This window comes from Chroicocephalus ridibundus, chromosome 3 (assembly GCF_963924245.1).
Source record: "Chroicocephalus ridibundus chromosome 3, bChrRid1.1, whole genome shotgun sequence".
Lineage (NCBI taxonomy): Eukaryota > Metazoa > Chordata > Aves > Charadriiformes > Laridae > Chroicocephalus > Chroicocephalus ridibundus.
The window spans coordinates 106,908,165-106,929,289 of NC_086286.1; the positions used below are offsets into that span (position 1 = coordinate 106,908,165).

The following is a 21,125-nucleotide window of genomic DNA, read 5'->3' on the forward strand; positions in this document are numbered from 1 at the left end:
CACGGAGAGTGTCTTGGCAACTACATTAGCCAGTTCCCTCAGGACTCTGGGATGTGTCTCGTCAGGTCCCATAGACTTGTGTATGTTCACGTTCCTCAGATTGTCATGAACCTGATCTTCTCTTACAGTGTGAGGGACTTTGCTCTCCCAGTCCCTGTCTTGCAATCCATCCAATCAAGAGGTGTAGCAAGAAAGGTTGCCAGTGAAGACTGAGACAGAAAAGTTGTGGAGTACCTCAGCCTTCTCCTTATAATCATAGAATTGCCTAGGTTGGAAGGGACCTTTCAGATCATCTAGTCCAAGCAACAGCCTAACGCTGTCCATTAGGTTCTCCTTGTCTGTTGTTACCAGTTTGCCAGTCTTGCTCATCCTGAAGGATACGCTTTCTTCGACATTCTTTTTCTGGCTGACATACCTATAAAAGCCCTTCTTATTATTCTTTGCGTCCTTTGCCAAGTGCAGCTCCAGCTGTGCCTTGGCCTTCCTGACCTGATCCCTCTACAACCAGGCAGCATCCCCACACTCTTTCCAGGATACCTGTCGCTGCTTCTACTGCCCGTGCAGTAAGATTTTAGTTAGATTTTTGGCACTAGAGGTGTTAAAACAAGCTAAAGGAATTAGACTGTAATAGTGAACTATATTTATTAGCTTTCCATAAGGGAGTTCCATAATTTTGTGAGAAGCAAGTTCCTACCTGTGGTAGTGAATTTGTACAGAAATAATTCATTAACTTCTCCAATCACCCAGCACAATATTTCCATTATGGTGTGATGGTTATCATTTGAGCAAAACAAATGACCAGCAGTAAGTGACTCTCCGTTCTTTGCTAGATTGCTTATCATCATCATTTTTTTTTCTCTCTGCCCAGTGTGACTTATTTAGTATTGAGGGAAAGAATCCTACTGAAGACTGAAGTCAAGCAGCAGAAATTTTGCAGCACTCCAAGGAGAAGGATTGCACAGAAGATTACTTGACCTAAAAGGTTCTGCCTTTCTGGAAAGCACTCTAGTCTGTGTGGTGGGTGACTTGAGACTGGAAGACAATCCTGTGGAAGTCAACCTGCGAACAGAGAATTATTGTACACAATATGACACCTCATGTCCCTGAAGTTACTCTCACATACCTTACCATGACAGACTAAAGTAACTATATCTTGGTGTTCGGGAACTTTGATATCTGAACAAAAGTGTGTATACATTGGGGGATGGGGAGTATTTAGGATCACCAGATTTGTTTTATAATGTTGACGCTGATGAAGGACAGCTTGATGTCTTCACATTGATCAAGTGGAAAAGTATTTTTCAGTACTGCAGCTCAGGAGGACTGTCAAGGTGTGTATGTTCTACAGTTAGTCACTGATACCACCTTTGCTACACTTCAATTTATGTATGTTTTTTGGAGAAGACAAGACTTTCTTGCCCAGGATTTGCATGTGCATTGTTTTGCTTGTCAATGAAGGGGAAAGTGATAGTGCGTCTATGTTGTGTGGAGACAAAGAGGAGTTGTGTGTGCGCACTGGGTATTGTCATAGTTTTCAGGCTGTAGTCTCAATCTCGCTTATATGTAATAAATATGAGGAATAGCTAGAACAGGGTCATATTCTAACTTACGTAATAAGTAAAAACGTACTTTAATACAAACTGTTTAAAGGAGATAACAGACCTTCTTCAAGCCTTATTTTTGTCCAGATCATGTCTTCTGTAACACCATGCAGTAAGTGCTTACTAAGAATATTAGGTTTTGTAGAAGGTATGACACTGAACTAATCAGACCTTGGATTGCATCTGGCATCAGTCCCTCTCTGCCTGTGCTCTTCTGTAAAGACCTCTTTCTGGGGGTGAACTCTTTTCTTCCATTTGGAGAAGTCATAGCTGGATGTTTCCAAGGGATAATTTTGTGCAAAAGATCAGAGTCTTGGTCAAATTGGGCTTACATGACCGTTGTCTGGGGGAGGCTGCAAGATGTTCTAGCTGACCTCTGGGCTTAGGTCCTCTCTTTGCTCTGAGTCCTGCCCTGTGGGAACGCAGCCGTAAGTTACCAAGGCTTTCTGAGTTGCAGGGAAGCATTTCATGGGAAAGATGAAATTTCTGTGTAAGACTGTGAAACTGTACAGGGTGCTGGCGCTCAGGTGCTGGCAGTGAGGGCTGCAGGGCAGCCTCTGTGAGGAGAGGCCGGGGCTGCGCGGTGCTGGACACAGATGGTTCCAGCCAGCTCCAACCAACCGACAGTGGTGGCACTTCTGTGATAATATGTTTAAGGAAGGAGAGAACATTCCTGAGAGAGGAAGGAACTAAAAGGAGTGACCAGCAACAGTGGAACACTAGCCTCAGAGGAGGAGGACGTGCTCTGTGGTTGAGCAGATGTTCCTGAAGGACTGCAGCCCATGGAAAACCTCCACTGCTGTAGGTGAAGAGTGAGAAGGAAGGAGCAGCAGAGAGAAACCATTACAGACTGACTGAACAGCCACTGCCTTGCACTGCTTGTTGCCCCACTGAAGGGACTGAGCGTAACCTGTAGCAACAGTAACCGGGGAGAAGTTTGGGGTGAATGTGAGCCAAGGGAAAAAGGATTTTTTCCTGAGTGTTTTAGTGTTTGCTTCTTTTTATTTTGTTTCTGTTTCCCAATATCTGAGTCAGTAAATAAATATTTCAAGTAATTGGCAGTAAATGAAGTTATTTTTCCCAAGTGGAGTCTGTTTTGCCCACAGCAGTAGTTGGTAAGTGATCTCCCTGTCTTTGACCCATGGGCTCTCTCATTCCTGTTCTTCTCGTTTTTTCCCCACCCCACCCTCGTCCTGCCAAGGGGGCAGTGAGCGAGCATCTGGGGGGAGTTCGGCTGCTAGCAAGGGTCAACCCACCACAGAAGCTGGAAGTGAATCAGTCCCTGCCCAGGGTTTAATCAGTCTTACCAGCAAGCAAAGGACCAAGACTTATACAAACGTGTTCTGGCAATGTCTGTACTTGAGGTGTACCCAAGTACGCCTTCTGTTCAGGTGATCTAGAAGCCATGCTAGCGTTACGTACCACCATTCTGAGCTGCAGGTAAGGGAAAGTTTAAGGATACTGAAAAATAGCATTAAAACAAAATATACTGTGTCTACCCGAGAGGATGACAGACTGGTCAGCTGGCAATTTCACATGGCCAAGGTGAGATGGAAGCTTTACCCTCAGCTCTCTCTTAAAAGGTCTGATAGCAGAATAGCAAGAGATAACGTAGCTAGCCAAGCTACTGACTTACTTCCAGATGTAACCTTGGTAACAGCGTAGTTTAGATGCACTTCCCTATTTTGTGCACAAGGGTGATTTACATGCAGAGGAGCTCTTTGGGTCGGGATTATTGTGGAAAAGAACATGAATAGGAGACAACTCTATTCAAAATATTTATTCTGTTTTCTTAGTTTGCCTGTAAGAGTAATGTTTGTTCTTATTTTGGTTTTGTAAACATCCTTTAGAGGCATTGGTTGGTTTTTCTTCCATAAAACAAAACTTCAGAAATGGGATTCATGACTTCTAACTCTAGTAGAAAGAAGAGCATTCTTGAATATCTCCAGTATCTGATTACTTTCGTTAGTCAAAAAACTCTTTTTATGTCACATTTTTATAAGCTTAGCCATTTGCTTTTACATAGTAAAAGTTGTTGCTGTTCTTCTTTGTGAGATAGGTGTTGTAGATAGTCCCCCAAATTCTGTCATGCATAACTGTTTTTTTCCTGGGAAATTAATATCCCAATATATCTACTCCTTTTTATGATTAAAGGGTTTGAGTTAGGACTGTCGCAAATTGAATTTAATGTTTTCATGGTCATCTTTGTTTTACAAAACCTAAATATAAAGGGGAAAAAAGGGAAAACTTGAAATTGTTCAGAGGGGAGTAGCTCAAGAATCATTTATACATTTAAAACTATCATCAATTGGCACTTCATCGTTAATCAGCCTGAGTACGGGAAAAAAATAATTGATGCAAGTACTGACAGTTCAGTGATTTACTATCATCTTCATAGAAAGGATCTGTTGAAGAATTACTCCAAAATGATATTTAGTGGCTCTTTTCCCAAATCACATAATTACTCTTCCTTTTTTTGTATTAATTATTTCTTTTCCTTTATTATCCTTTAAAGTAAGCATCATCAATATCAGGATGAAATTTTTTGACTTGTTCAAGAAAAAACAATAACTTTCTAATGTGTTCTCAAAACAGAATTATTACATCCTGATGATGAAAACGAATGTGATGCAGCATTTCAAAACAGCCTTGAATATTCCAAAATGTACTTTATGATAGATATCTAAGATGATTGGTCATGATGAACTCTTTAAAGTGTGTTATCTGAAACACATCAGTGTGTAGTTAAATTACTTATTTACATACAATGTATATAGCTAAATTACATAGTAGAAACATAGATCCCTAAAAAGAATTATTTCTGTCAGACACAGCTGCATTTTAAATGTTTAGGTATGAGTCCAAGCATAGGTGCAGCTTGGTAATAGACTCGGATCATCTGGGGTCGTCTAGCAAGTTTGTGGTGTAAGGAGGATAATTGTGTCCACCTGCCAAAGATTTTTTTACTGTATATTATTTTAACAGTTCCGTCCATGTGTTTTAAAGGGGCAAATTGCCCCCGAGAAGGGAAGGATAATTCTGTGTCTCTGCTGGCTTATGGAGCTGGCTTGAGTCTAAAAAGAACACGCAGAACCATCTAAAATTACATTGCAGCCTCTGGAGACAGCCTGAACATCCTGGCCTTCTGGAAGGACTTTTGTCTCCCTGTAGTTGAACTCTACTGTTGTCACTACTGAGCAAAAAAATACAGTCTGCTGTTTGAACTGATTTCGTTTGACTGGAGCAAAGATGGGTCTCTGTCATTCCTACAGAGTTACTTCTTGTCTGGTGAACAAATGAAAAGTTTATACTGCTAGTCTTGCACATATTTTTAAATAACTTGTAAAGGGGAAAGAAATCCTACAAAAACAGTCTACTGCCATCATCGCAAATAGCTTCCTATACAGCAAAATAGTTGGGAAGCTGGCCCTTGGCACTCTTTCTCCCCCAGAAAGAAGCAGAGAAAGGATGAGGCGATGAGCCGTCTTGGGCAGGCACTGCTGTGAGTTAGTCAAGTGTGGCTTCAAACTCCCTTTATCTTTGCGCCCTTCAGAACAGCGTAAGCTGTGTTTAAGAGGTCTGCAAATGGACAAACCACAGTTCAGTGATTCTTTTCCTGTTGCTTCTGTCACTTCGTAGTCAGCTTCTATCTCTCCATCCATCCAACCTTATATGAAACGGTTTCTAAAGAAATAGCGTCTGCTCATGTGTAATGGGGAAAAATGTGTAGAGTGTCTCTAAAGAATCACTGTAAGTGGAAGCTTCTTCTGAAGTTAGGGCAGAAGAGTTGTCTGACTGAAGGGAGAAAACAAAAGGGTTTCTGGTGGAAAGAACTAACCTGTGGCGTATTTGTTTATTTGTAGCTGCTACAGAATTTGGTGCAATTTTGTTGTCATAGGATAATTTCAGTGTTCCACACCTGACTCTCTCTCACTTTGTTTTCTTCTGTAAGGATTTTTGAGACCACTTTCTATCATTTCTGTAGTTGGGAAAATGTTTGAGAAAATCTATACTGAGATCAATAGCCAGACGCTTTGTTTTTTCTGTTTTGTAGGCAGTGACAATACAATTCTGTCTCCAAGGAGAATGTACACAGTGAATCTTCCTCCGGAGGGTTATGTTGCAGTTACTCCAGATGCTGTTAGTATTTCAGTTTCTGAAGACTCCGACGGTAGTGCTGACTCAACAGGTAAGCCTGTATGGTTGTTACTGTGATGAATTTTTCTCAAAACAAACTTCTTAGGAACTCTTTGTCATGTAGGTCCAAACTGCAACAATTAAATATTTAAACTGTTGCTGCCAGTGGGTGTCACTCTTTTGCAACATAAGCAAAATGAAGATGTACATCCCTATGGGTTCATTTCCATTTTTAGAGTTGGAAGACCAGATTCAACATTTGGTTACCTCCATACAGTGTTACTGATCTTACTAAAGTTATGTGAAGTGTTGTCGCGTTAAAAGGACTGTAGTTTCGATATTTGTCTTCAGCTCCTCCCACTCAAGTGCCACGTGTATATTCATATTATGCCTGCTTACAGTCATAACATTTTTAAAAGTAAATGTTAGATTTAGATAAAGCTATTTTAATAAGTCTTACTCCCAGTGTTCTGAGGAATTGGGTGAAGACTTAACGACCTTTAAAATTTACCTCTCCCAATTAGAACAGATCTTCACCTAATTGGAGTTGATGGGGGGAGGTACCAATCCTTTAGCGTTGAGAGGCTTTCTGATGAGAAACTGTGGCCAGGTAACTTCAGAACCAATATTTAGTGTTGTCAAAGGATACAAGAGAAGCAGCACAGGATCCATAAAGAAGTGGGCTCTAAGTTGACCTCACTTAAAAACATGGTCTTCTGAATGACATTGCCAGAATTAAATTGATTCTGTCTGCCTTAGAAAGTAAGTCGTAAGCTTAGATAAGACAAATTAATTTAGTTTTTTCAAGTGCTATGTTCCTGTGGGTGTATGTTTGTCCAAAACTGGGTATCATTGTCATTTGCTGCTAGGGGCAGTCTACAGCAAATAAAATACCCAGGTGAGCCTGCTGAAGTAAAACGCTTGATAAGCAGTATTTATTAAAGTACTATGTCTATTTCAGCCTGGAGACTGCCTAAATGTACAGAAAACCTGAGATACAACCTGCAGATACAGGAAGGCAAATGCTCCTTGCTTTTGAAAACAGCACCCACAGGGGTGAATTTTCCACTTGGAAATTGGGTCCGCTCTCTATTCTGAGTTCAATTCAGAATATGAATCCGCATAAAACTCAAAGTAGCCCAAGTGACTGAAGCAAAGTACAGCATAACTGGTGGCACATGAAGAATGTTCTTTCTTGGTGTGAAATGGTTTAAAGGTGTTATTTGGATTGGGGAAGAAGTAACTTTATCAGAGGAGTATAGCAGTAGATCTTGATACTGTTGGGATTATGGGTAGGAAGGTGTCCTAATACATAGCTTCCAGGTGTTGGTTTTCCTTTTATTTTATATAGGTTTCATGTTCAGACTCCAAACTGTTCCTAGACAATCCTTAAATTTCAGTTACATAGTTCTCTCTGGACACTTCATTTGATTTCTGTTTCACAACATGTCAGCTTCAAGCTGCTCATTCTGATATTGAAGCACACTTTATCTCCCACCATACTATATAATATCTGTTTATTCTTTGATGTCATCTCATCTCCTTTCAGATATTAGAGGGATGCTCCCCTTCTTTATTTTGCTAATAAGGCTAAATGAAGTCTCATAATACTTTGTAGGTAAATAGACCAATAACAGTTTTATAAAGGGCCTTAAGTGACTTTTAAACCAAACATTAGAATGCAGGCCTCTGAACCCTATTGCAACTGAGATATAGGCTTATTAAAGTACCACCCCAGAACTTTTTTGCCAAATTTACCTTCTGTTTAAAATCTATGAATAAATCAATATGTGGTGCATATGTTGATACACTGCATAGCAGTAAAGTAGAATAGAATTTAGGATTGTGTTGTATTGTCCCTTTTTGGGATCGTAGAAATATTTGTCTGGTTTCACAATGGATAGATTATTGAACAATGGCTTTACTTGTTCATTTTTTAGATTTAATCTTTTCCTCTAGTATTTCAAAACAAACGTACTCAACCATGATAGCAGTAAGGTAGTGTTCTGGTGTTGCTTAGTGACAGTATTGACTGTTGGATGGTGATCTGTTTTAGTTGATCCTAGTCTCAGTGTTCAGAAAGGTTAGGTTTTGGACTTCAAACACTTTTTTAACACTTAAGAAACGCATCTGGAATTTGGGGAGACTTATTTTTGGATTGGTTTGTTACTTGACTTTACAGTTTATCTGGAATTAAGAAAAATTAAGTTTGAAGTGATCTTTGGAGGTTTTTAATCTATGTTCCCTTTGCAAGGTAGGTTTGACTATAAATGTCATTCTTGTCAGGTATTTGCCTAATTTGCTCTTAAAAACCTCCCTGTAGGGAGATTTTGTTCTTAGATGCCCTTTTCCGTTTGCTCTAGTGTTTCACTACCCGTTAATGCTAGATCGTTCTTACTGCAGTTTAAGGCCCTTATTTGTTCTGTCTGAATGTGGATTGCAGAATTACCGATCTGTGCTAATCCTGCAAGGTGGAGCGACATGGTTTAACTTTACTCGTGTATGTCTTTTATAGTATTTAATTTAAGCATATACATAAAATCTATTGCAGGATGGAGGCTGTGTTTTAAGGCAGTGCTCAAAATACAAAAGGAACAGATTAGACAATCGCACCATGGATTACTTAGTTTGCTCACATAGATTTAGTTGTATATCCCTTATTTAGATCTTTTTTTTTTTTTTGAAAGGATAAAGGAAAGCTCCAATTACAGACTTTTGGAAAAAAAAGGAAGCGTGCAATGCATGTCTGTATGTATGAACATTCTATATATATAAATCTGTTTTACTTATCAGTGTCTCAGGTAGTCCCAAAGAACCAGCTCCATAAGGTAGAAATGCACATCGAGTGTTTGCATCGTTTTATTCCTAATGCTATCTATATGGTATATTTTGGAGGGTAACCAGACTATCTTCTGCTGTGTTTCCTAAAAAATTGAACACATTGTGTATATGCTGCCTTGCTAGCCTTTTCTAGTCTTTGGACCTAGAAGTAAGGGAAGAAAATTCTGTGGAAATTCAAACAAACAGAAAACTGACTCAGAAAATAATTTATTTGTTTATCAAACCTGTCTCATGAAAATAATTTGACCATATCTTGGGATTAAAATTTTTCAGTTGTATCAGCATGATTTGTTATGTCTCTTCAATAAGTTAGGAAAACCAAATCTATGTCAATCTGAATTAATACGACATGATTATCAAGAGGAATAGATATGCCATGGCTGATGCTTTATTGCATTAAATTCATCTGCGAAAGAATTAAATATTCAGTCACTAAAATATGAATTTAAGACATCAGCTGTTTTTGAGGAGTTATTTCAAAGTTGAAGTTAATTACAGTAATAAATTAAAATAATTTCTTGTCAATTCTAAAATATCTTTCGGTTTGTCCATTGCTATTCTTCTTTAAATGTAGCTACATTATGGTCAATACTGTCAGAATGACGTGAATCTTGTCCAGAATGGCTTCTGAAGAAGGTGGGGGGGGGGACGGGGGACACCAAAGCGGGTTTGTGGGAATATTTCAGTATGTCTTTCTCCATCTGTCTCTGCATGTTGTTGTTAGCATTTCGAACAACTTTTCAAATACTTTTCTCTGTTGCGTCAAATAAATTGTGACCAGTTATGCCCTTAACGTTACGGAGTCACTTTATGATGCATGCGTAAATGACTAATGGCATTGGGATTTAAAGTTTTGTGAAGCATCTTGGCTTCCTTGTGTAATTCTCTTGTACGTTTCCCAGTGGTGAGGGGAATAAGCTGCTCTTTCAGGTTTGTTTTCTTCATGTAAGCAGGTGATTCAGGAACCTGTAGTAATGAGAAGAAAACTCTAAGACTGCCTTGTCTTTCAAGAAAATAATGAAAATTAAATTCATCCAACCTTCTTAGAATAATAAGTTAGACTTAGCTGTCTAATTTTAAAAAACTTCCTTGACTGTTTTGGAGGACTTGAGTTACTATGATGGTTTGATCACTTCAGCCTTCTGTTGACTGAGTTGAGTAACAAGATTCAGACAGTTAAGGGAGGAAATAATGCAGAGAATTTCTGTTGGTTTTCGTATGATTTTCATATTGACTTTGGTCCATGTTAATGCGTTGCTAATTTTCTTTTAGCAAAAGACTTTATACTTTTCACAAGGATATCAAAATGTGTAATGTTTTAAGCTGCAGATTTAAGCTACAGATAAGTTATCCATCAAATTCTGGTCATAAACGCAAAATCCTCATAGCTTAAAGCTCTTAAATCAGCTCAAAATTAATTTATTTTTATTATCTATTTATTGAGAAGTATTTCTTCAGGACTAGTGACTTGAGAGATACACCATCATGTTTAAAAGGGTGTTCTACATGAAAGAAGAACTCAGAAAACTTTAATTGTGTGTTCCTTAACTTACTAGGAAGCAGTAGCTTAGTTTTGATTTCGTTTGGATTTTAGTTTTCATAACATGAAGTTAAATTGTGCAGTTCTTGTTTCTTATTTTAAGATAGGTGAAACAGTAGGAAATCCTGTATCTTGCATTAAAATATGAATGCTAAACATGTAACCTTATTCCTTCTAAAAGATAAACTGTTTGATTTTATTTCTCTAGCAATGTTTCTTCTCGGATACTCCAATTTAAGTTATGATAAAAGAATATAACATTTTTTTATTATTTGTGCACAAAACAGCATGCTGGATTATAACGTCTCTCTGAAGTGCTTTAATATTAAATCCATATTTTTATGTAGAGTCCCAGAGTGGTATTTGGTGTTTCTTAGACTCATGGCAGAGCAAATTCCTGACCCAGAGACTGGAAAATAAAAAGACTGTGCATGTAGGAGTTCAGGAATATGCAGTAGTTGAGGGCACCTGGAAGAACAGATTAAGAGAATTCAAATAAAAGTATTTGTAGGGTATTGTTTTCATTTTTAGTTTCATAACCCATTGGTTTTGTTCTTGTCAAGTCTCACTCATTTTTCCTTCATACTTTTGAACCGCAGTATTCATCTGATAATACCCTGTTGTTACTACCTAGATAACAACATACCCAGTTCTGGTGAAACCCTTTATATAGGCAAAAGAAGCAAGACCTAACTGTGCTTTATTCTACCTCCTAATAGGTATATCATGAGTTTTAGCTAGGAGGAAGAGTTCAGTCTGGACGCTCCATTCCCATGCTGAGAAGTAGTCAAGTTAGAGAAATAGAAGCAAGCAGCTCTTTTTTTTTTTTTTTTTTTTTTTCCCCAACCTTTTGGTAGCTGACAAGTCTGAAATAATGTGGAAGGTGGTACTTCCGTGGGACACTGCCTCACCAAGTTAAATTTGCTTGTTGGCCTGAGGCGGTGCGATTGTACGTGATAGACGTATTAGTTGTTAACGTAGCTGGCCTTTGGACTTTCGCTTTTTTTCATTTGTTCCTGTCAGAAAGGGCAATGCTGAAAAGAATTGCTACTGCTGCAGCAAGAGGCTCAAATTGAGGGAATGAATTTAGAGATCTCTGGCACTTACATACAAGTAAATCAAGTTACTCAAATGAGATGCATCCCAGGAAATTATTAGCTATGTCAGTGGAGGATAGTGACATTGTGGAGGGGTCCTTAGCAGACCTCTTGAAAACTACTGCATTTCTGAGTTTGGTTTTGCCGGCAAAAATGTTTGGACTTGCTGATCAGCAAAAGATAAATTTGGTAAAGGCATAATCCGGTAGTCTCTGATCTGTCTGTAGTGTCTTGATTCACTTAAGGTATAAGGCAGCCATTTTAGGAAGACTTAATAATGCTTAAGCCTGTGTTTGTTGTTAAGGGGGTGCTAGTATGAATCATGTGTTGACTACTTAGGTTCTTGGCAGGTGGTTGGGAATGTGATACATTACAGAACTGATATACTTAGCACACCAAGCGAACAATGTTTTAAGCAGCTGAGGCTAGCAGCAAACCTTTTTCACTGGTAGCTAGCACAAATTGTGAAACCCAAGTGTTATGAACCTTTCTGTAGCCTTCAAACCAGAGGGATCATTAGAGCATGTAATTTAATCTTCTGTACCTGTTAGAGAGGTCTTACCCCATATTGAGCTCAGCAGTTTGTGTTTCAAAAAAAAAAAAAAAAAAAAAAAAGGACGAAAGATGTTACAGAGGCTCCACTACTTTCTGGTAGTTTGTTCTAATAGTTAATTGGCTTCACTCTCTATTTAAAATTAAAAAAAAAGACAGTTTGAAAATTGCTTTTTTCTGCCTTCCTCCATTTGAGTGAAGAGCTTTTATTAAGCAGTATTTTCTTCCCACAAAGCAGCACAGTAATCAAGTCTCCATCAATCTTTTTGATTAGATAAACAGATTTCACTTCTGTATTTACTTGAATTCTCGAGTCACTTTTGTATCTCTTTCATGTATCCCCCTTTTCACACATCCTTTTAAGAATCTAAACTCCTGTACTGCCTGTAGTATTTGTGGTTTGAACAAGGCCAAGTGCTGAAATAAAATAGGCTTTGTATTTCTACCCGCTGCTTTGGGGGGTTTTTTGTGTGTCAAAAAATTGCACTACAGTTTTTCTGCCACAGCATTCCACCAAGAACTCCTGTTATTTGATACACTGATACCTTGATTATTGCCAAAAGTCAGTCTCTTGTAAAATGTTTTTCGAAAAACAACTGCACTTGACCATGTTAAAAATTTGTGTGGTTTAGGGTCTGGGCTTTTTTGTTTGGTTAGGGGTTTGGAATTTTTTTAGAACTAGGTCACCAAGTATTGCTTATGTATAATTTCCTTATTCTCATTGCTTTTTTTTATATCAACAGTAATTTTAATGTTAATCACTGATGAAAAAGCCAAGTAGCTACAAGCTTCATGCCAGTCCGTGCAGAACTGGGCTTTTTCAAATTGATAGTTGGTTGGGTTTTTTAAGTCGTCTCAAACCATATCTCAAAATCTCAATGCTATGAGTTCATAGGCTGTATGTATTGCAAGAAAAGGGTATCCAAAGCTGTAAGTACTTTTATTTCCCCTATATATTAATATAGCACACATCCAATTGTTTTACTGAATCTGGTGTCTGAGAGAAAGAGCTATGAAAAAAACAACCCTGTGAATCAGGGTGTCTTGTAGTATGTTCTGTCAGCTGCTCCTAGATTGGCTGTCCTGAGGCTTGTGGCACCTTCTCGTGTTCTGAATATTTAAAGCTTTTAACAGGACAAATTGAGGGAACTGGGGCAATTTGGGCGTGAGGATTCTGCATTTGCAAACAAAAAGTAATAAAATTCTTTTCATCCAGTTTTATTCCATTAAAAAAAAAAATTGAACAACCGACCTATTAAAGGATGCTTACAGATAAAAATCATATCTAATTTAGGACTTGATTAAGTACACCCAGATAATGAAAGATGCTAAATAATCATCTCCAAATAATGAGATGCTAAAGTACAGCTCTCAACTTAGTATTATAGTCAGTGTTTTGCAACACAGATCCACCAAATCTTATTTCAAATTATAGTATTAATAAGTGAATATGATTGATATGCAGATGTCTGAATTTTTCTAACAACTTGATGAAAAAAAAAAAAGAGAGAGATTTCCTGTCCTGCCTTCAGCTAATGCTAAAACTATTGCTGTAAGGTTTGTTTTTCTCTCCTCCTTTTGTCAGACTTGTTAGCACGGGTCTTTCCTCTTCTAGAAAGGACAGTATGGACTTGCAGGTTGAAAACTTATTTGTCAAAGAGTTATTATTTTAAAAGTGGTTTTCAATAATTCAGCAAGGAAGAAGCAGTGGTTATATTTTGTATTTCTAATGGTCAGGATAAGTCTTTTTTTAATTTATATTCATTAAGTCCCCTATTTAATTTTGGATGTTCTGGTTTTAATTCTCTGCTAGTTTGGATGTCACTGTTTATTGTAAAAACAATATCTTTGTTTGTGATAAAATTATAGGTGATAGCATTCTGTAATTTAGCTCTGTCCTTGCAGAAATTAATGTATGGCTCCCAGTTTGTCAATGGCAGATTTTCCTGAGCTCCCAATGGCTTCAGGCATTCTCATGTGTGTGCCATCCTCAGAAAGCAAGCTGTAGCAACAATGACACCTCTGTTAAGGCTGTTAATATAAGCCTTTCCATAATGTTGCTGGTGTTTATAGATTAATCAATAACTTGGAAGCAGAGATGTCTGTGAGGTTAAGCAACTTTCTCCTCTACAGCCAGTTTCTTCTTCAGCTTAAGTGTACTTGACATTTTGGAACCAGTTACAGCGAAAGATGCCACAAACAAGTAGAGATGTTGGACAGCTATAGCTGAAGAATTCTATACTTCCAATGTTTTCTCCTTGAATATCCTTTCTGCAGACCTTGTATTTGTTGATAGATGCAATGACAGTCCTAATAGAGAAAATCACCACAGTTCTTTTCCTGAAATTGAATAAGATTAAATAAACATTTTTATTTTCAGATTTCAGATAAAGTATTTAATTATTTGTTATCTCAGGCTTAATTTAAAAAAATAAATAAAATCTAGATCCAGTAGTGCTCATATTTACATTGGCACTGTTATCAGTTGACTTACATCACTGGAATTAAACTGCAAGGTTAAGAAGGACCTATATCAACTTCTCTAATTTAATATTGTTTTGGAAGAATTTTAAATCCTGTTCTATCTGAACAGGAAAAGTTTTCTTAAAGTGACGCCTGATTTAAGAGTAGTCCAGAATTCTAGTCATGTGTTTAACTCCTGTTGTATTGACTTCCAAGGAATTAAATGGATGCCTAAAAGGAGATGCTTGCTGATGGACCATGCTGCAAAAGCTATCTGACTAGTGTGATCACTTCTTTTTGGAAGTCTTTCTTTAGTGTACTATATGTGATAGAGATTCTAAAGATTTTGAGGTTGGTGTAGCTTGAGCAGTCACTTAAAGAAAACATCTCCAGACTACCAGTGTCCTGTAGCAGTACTACAAGCAATTTCAGTGATCTGTCAAGCAGCCAGATGGAGTGGAGTAATCACTTCTCTTGATTTCGCAACAAACGAGTCTGAACCTCCTGAAGGTGAGTGTAAAATTCACCAAGAAATTCACTGCTGCCCACTGAGGATTTTTAAACACAAGATTGGGCTATCAATTTCAACTGTAAATATGAATCACTAGTTTAGAGTTTATATACAATGTAGAAACCAGGAATTTCTAACTACACTGTCTGTAACTATTTACATTTTCTAAATGCCAATACATCCACGAGCATATGGGATTGTTACAGAAATCATGCATCGTGGTGTAGATTAAGAGTTGTTTAATGTCACTGAAGTCTTCAGTAGTTTTTGTGTGATAGTTACTAACATTAAGACATTGGTAGACACCCCATTTAAAAAAAAAACCACCAAAACCAAAAACCACACACACACACACAAAACTCTGGAAAATGAATTCTGCTACATGTTCTTAGTCCAAATTTGTGTGTGGTGTTAGGAAAGGCTGTAAATACTGAAAATGTATTGAGGAAAAAATAAAGATTGTAGTGATAATAATACACTGTTAATGGTTTACTTCAGCCAGTTGCATGTTAATAATTTATTAGAGATCTTTGATTTCTATTTCTATAACTGTAAATAAATACACTTACAGATGCTATAAGTCTTAGTTAACTTTCTGCATGCTTTTGAAAAAGCTTTGAATACTTGAATAACAAAAATATACCTTTGAAATGAGATCTCGTTCCTATGTGTTTCTGTAGTACGGAAAACAATGTACCCCTAATCCTGGTACGTCTTTACAGTTTAACAAAGTAAGGAGAGCACTCGACTGGAACCCAGAGGGCAAATGTGTGCTTAAGCAGAGTATGAACCCACCAACAAGTGCATTTTTAATGAGTCATGTTTACTCTGGCCATTACCTTCACTTTCTGTGGTGGTTCTTGTCCTTCATCTTTTTGTTTCTCGTTCCTTCATGATACAGTCAGCATCTTAAACTGAATGTCCTCTTGTTTACATGTCCGTAAGTCTGAAAGTAATTCAATTAAAGTACGTTCCACTAGTCAGATGGCAATATGTGAAGCAGGAGGAGAGGGAATTATGGCCTTTATCTCTCTTTTTTTTTTTTTTTTTTTTTGCTTTTTGTTTTATTTTAAATTACAGTGATGACAAGCATTTTGGTTGAGCATCCCCTCCTCTAATAGATGAGGCTCACAGAATGAAGAGGTACTGTGGCCTTGTATTTTGTCTTCTTTCCTGACTGCATTTCTTTAGCTTTCCGTATCGTTTTTCTGTTCTTGCCCCCCACCCGCTGAGTCACTTCTCCCCTCTCAGCTGGAGTGTGCTCCCCCTTTCTGCCTCTTGCAGCTGTGTTGCAGGCTTCCTGTCATCATAGTGATAGTAAGCAACTGATGAGAAAGGAAAAGAAATAGAGAACAGCACCAACAACCACCTTAGATCCCAGCAAAAGCCAGGGCTGTTGTAATTGCTGCCTCACTTGAGCAGACACCCAGCACTTTGGAAATCTGACACTGCTTGACTACTTTCACCTTCTTATTTCATAGCAAAAACATAATCAAGACATAAGCTTTTGTACTTCAAACATCATGGAGCAGCAGGGTAAAGTCAATAGGGTGCTGGATTAAGGGGAAAGGCATGTTGGTGAATTTACAGCTTGATCTCTGGCTGCTGAAGTGCTTCATCATTCTGTATCTCAGTTCCTCCCCTGTAAATGCAGGAGATTTGATTGTTTTGTAGATCTTGGAGAGGTTTTTGATCACTATTAATACACATGATACTTTTCGTTTTGGCTATCAGTTGTATAGTTGGTTGCATGTAAAATTATAACCTCCGTTTCTCTACTGCCTATGAACCTGCTAGTATTGAACCAAAGTAACATGTTGCTGTCTGACATGTCAAGACCCAAATATCCACTGACAGACAACACACTTGTGAATACTAAGCATGAGAAAGTGACCCTGGCTCATCCTCTCAGTGTTCGGGCTCATGTTGCTCTTTCTCTCTAGTGAGACTTGTTTCAATGCAGTATTTTCAATTCTCACATTCAAAAAAAAATAGGGAGTGGGGAAGAAGAAAGCCGTTTGAATACAGGATTTCTATTGTTATATATTACCCTGCTGTTTAAATGCTCTGGACGCTCTAAAAACAGAGTAGAAAGCTCGTTTCTAGCATGAAGGGACTTACAATTGGTATGGCTGAGTGGGCAAGGGAAACGAAGATAGCAGGAAAAAGAATGTGTGAGTACTAGTAACCATGTCTTTTTTTTTTTTTCTTAAACAGTTTTATGTAAGTGTTTTGGATAACATACAGAAAATGCTGCTGTCTCATGTTGGAAGTCAGAATCAGGCCTACCCAATGATTTCATTTTATTGTTATTCTGTTACAGCAGCTGCTTTAATTTATGGCAGTTTGTAGGCTCACAGCCACATGTTGATATGGCTTCCATTAGACACTCTCCATTCAGTCTCCACTTGGGAAATTTCTTGATCTCATATCCTTTGCCTTTAGTTACTGCCCTCTGCAAAATTTACAGGTAGCAGTCTTTTAAAGTACTGAACAACCCTCTGTACAACTGTAACCTGTGCCCAGGAAGCTTTGAAAAGCGTTCCTCCATCCATCTCCCTTTCCCAATACTTTTGTTAAATAATTTTGTTTGCTAGTTTCATGCTGTCTTCCTTCTATTTTATCCCTGCAAGTGGAAATTGATTCATAATTGGAGTATGCCCTGCTAGTAATTTGTACTCTGTCAGAGTCTTCTGTAGAGTAGACTAATGGAGAGGAAGGAAGTCCCTTACTTTACTGTAGAATCACAATTGCTCAGTATTACAGGATTTGCATTGCACATGCCATGCATCAGCCTCACTCACCCTCTCTTCCCAGCAATCTCTGGAGGGCTAAAAAAACGGAAGTTACATTGATACAGCAAAAGACAGAAATACCGGCGCACACAAATTTATTGCTGTAATCTAGCCAAAGTACACTACAGGCAACCTTCGTGCATTCCAAGGATCCCCAGTTGCTTTGAACAGCATGTTCCGGTTGACCAAATATACTGCATTTTTTCTTATTGCTACCAAAGTTGTGTATTCCTTTGCTGCATCTGTGTACTATTAGTTTCATTTCCTGCCTGCTTTGGCAGTACACAGCTACACGAGTAGGCATTAGGGCAAATATGCAGGCTCTCCTGATAAAGAGCAAATCACTTCAACAGCTGCATCTCTCATTCACAGTACAAGATGATTTGTATCCAGCTGATGATGCTCCACCTCACAAACTCCTCTGCATGACATCTGAGTGTTCTCAGACTCTCAGACGATATAACCAGCACAGCTGTACTGACGTGAATGAATCTGATAGTTTATAGTAGCTGAGCACCTAGCTCTATATGGTTGTAGTGGGGAACATGACCTTCACTGACCTGTGGACCAGTGCTATCTGACACTTTCCTCCTTTTTGTGATGCAGATATTTTAAACAATAGTCTTGAGCTTCCAGTCTTGGCCTAGCTGGTCTAATGACAGGTGAAGTTTTGTGTAAATTCATACCTGTTCTGCCTGACTTTATACTTTTCCGTAAGAATTGAGTAACCTTACTTTCATAGAGCTATTTACGTCTGTGTGGGTTGATGATATTTGGCAAGAACTTCCATATATCTCACCCTACTAACTATCTCTCTGCATCTTGCTGCTGAGGGAGTAGGAGAGGGCTCAGAACCAGTTTTACGGAACTATTTTTGGTTTGTTAGGCTGATGATACCAGTTTTTCACCAATCTAATTTAATAAATGTGAATGAAAGGTTTCTTAAGCTGCTTTTTTACAAGGGATTATTTAAAAGCTGAATTCATAAACGTTAGGAACATTGAGAGAATGCAACGTAAGCCTAATCCACTGGTAAACCCAACTTTAGTTGGGACCTAAAGTCCCAACTGCTAGAGACAGATTCTGCCAATTCAAGTCTTTTCAGTACATTAGTCTCAGTGGGTGATATGGTGGTGGGATTTTTGGAACCAGGACCACAGTGTTGATACCTGAACTGGATATCAGCATCCTTGCACAGCTAGCCACAAAAATAAATTTATTTTGTTGCTTTCTTTTCACTGGAAAATAACAACTATGTTGTCACAATGCCAGATATAATATTGGATACTTTGCTTTGTTAGCTTGAATAATAGACAAACTAGATGCAAAAATCTTAAGTATAATGGAGCTGGCTGGACCTCAGGAAAAAAAGGAAAGCTTTTCCATTCTCTGGAAAAAGGGATTGGCAACTTATGAGGATTATCAAGATATAACAAAGCTATGTAGGGGGAAAATTAGAAGGGCCAAAGCTCAATCAGAACTCAGCTTGGCCACTGCAGTTAAAGACAATAAGAGTTTCTACCAGTATATCAATAGAAAAAGGAAGACTAGGGAAAATGTAGGCCCACTGATAAATGAGACGGGTGCCCTAGTGGTGGAAGACACAGAGAAGGCAGAGCTACTGAATGCCTTCTTTTCTTCGGTCTTCACTGCTAAAGCTGCCTCTCACAAATCCCATACCCTGGAGGCAAGGGGGAAGGTCTGGAGAGAGGAAGATTTTCCTTCAGTTGAGGAGGACTGGGTCAGAGACTACTTGGCCAATCTGGACATTCGTAAGTCCATGGGCCCTGACGGGATGCACCCGCGGGTGCTGAGAGAGCTGCCAGATGTTATTGCTAGACCACTCTCCATCATCTTTGAAAGGTCATGGGGAACAGGAGAGGTGCCTGAGGACTGGAGGAAGGCTGACATCACTCCAATCTTTAAGAAAGGCAAGAAGGAGGAGCCAGGGAACTACAGACCAGTTAGTCTCACCTCTGTCCCTGGGAAGGTAATGGAGCGACTCATTCTGGATGTCATCTCCAAACACGTTGAGGAACAGGAAGTCATTGGAAGTGGTCAACATGGATTTACCAAGGGTAAATCATGCTTGACCAATCTGATAGCTTTCTATGATGTTATAATGGATTGGCTGGATGAGGGGAGAGCCGTAAATGTCATCTGTAATGGTTGCAACGCCTTAAAGAGAACATACAGTAAAATAGAAACATCCTTAGTACACGATGAGCTTAATTCCTTTCATGCTTCTGTCTTACATGCAACTTAGGTACTTTCTCATCTGGCTGGCTTGGGTTTGCAGTGTGTTCACAGACCATTCCGTTCCATTTACATTTTTACTATGTGCTCAACTCCATTAGTATATCAGCGTTTCTTGAGTATTTACGAATGGAAACATCTTTTCTCAATCTGGACAAATAAATAGCTCTGTCTGGGTTTTTTTGGTCACTGTCTCTCTAAAGATGAGAAGTTAATACCTTTTATTACATGTGTCTTTTTTTTTTTTATAGAATGCTTTGTTATCCTGATTATAAAATGAAGTGTAAGATAAGATTTCCAAAAATGAAAAAGGCATGTAGTTGATAGGAAATGATTTGCTGTGAAACTTTATGAAAAGTGACTATCATTAAATATAGGGAATATATCTGTAGTTACTCGGCTAGTATTCTACAGAAAGCAGCAAATAAAGTGAAAACATCTCAAGTAGTTCTTACTACTAAAGTGTAGCACCTATTCTTTCCAGCCTTCATTCAGGATACTAAAAAGCCTTAGCTCTTTTATACTTAACTAATTTAGGTTAGTTTTCCATTAGCTTTGAAGTCCTTTATTTTTCCATTTTCAATCTTGGCTATTCCCTTTTGTCTCTGTATTTCTGTCCATCATCTATACTGATGCTGACACAGTAAGCCCAAACATCTTTGGGTGCTGTTTTAATAAACAATTGTGTTTGGGTTTAAAGAGAAATAGCTGAATTGTGTGCACCTTTGTTGAGAGTCGTTCCCCAGAGAGCTTGAACTCAACGCTCAGATCAATGCGCTTTTCAAATCACAAGCTATGTAAAATAGTAAAGACTCTACTGTGGAAGCCCAAACACATAAAGACATGAGCAAAAGTATGTGTATAGGAATGTGGTTGAAATTGAGACAGTGTTGATAGATCTGTAGAGAGAGGCAGGAAGTGCTGCCGCCTCCAGGGCTGCTCTGCAGGTCTATGACATTTCACACCCTGAACTGCTGCAATAGAACAGATTTGTGCAAGGACCTGATTTTATTCCACCTCTTCACTGAAGCATATCAGAATGCCCTACTAAACTGCTGGTATAATTAGAAGAGTGAGGCATCTAACAAGTGATGAAAATAAAGTCTAGCTAGGGTCAGACTAACAATTTGGAGGAGCCTGTCTCTTTTTATGTGACCACAGAAAGGGGAGTGAATATTATGGTAGCTTATACTTCGCAGTTAAATACCTTAGCTGAACTGTAGTGTTTTTACTGAAAAGAACATAGCGTCCATCCTTCTGTTCTTCTGCCAGGGAAAAGAATTGATTGATTTTATTATTTTTTTTTTGTTCAATACTTCTTTATTTGGTATA

General features: G+C 38.3%; 1 protein-coding gene across 4 annotated transcripts in view; it reads left to right on the forward strand.

Annotated features, from left to right (window-relative positions):
- Positions 1 to 21,125, forward strand: part of ERICH1 (glutamate rich 1) — a 97,373-nt gene that overhangs the window by 25,174 nt on the left and 51,074 nt on the right. For all 4 annotated transcript variants that reach the window (XR_010070449.1, XR_010070448.1, XR_010070450.1 and 1 more), the window contains one exon: positions 5,656 to 5,790. Coding sequence is in view for 1 of the 4 variants with exons in the window: in XM_063330379.1 (XP_063186449.1) it covers positions 5,656 to 5,790 (135 nt within the window). In the remaining 3 variants the exon portion in view is untranslated. The remainder of the gene's footprint in view (positions 1 to 5,655; positions 5,791 to 21,125) is intronic.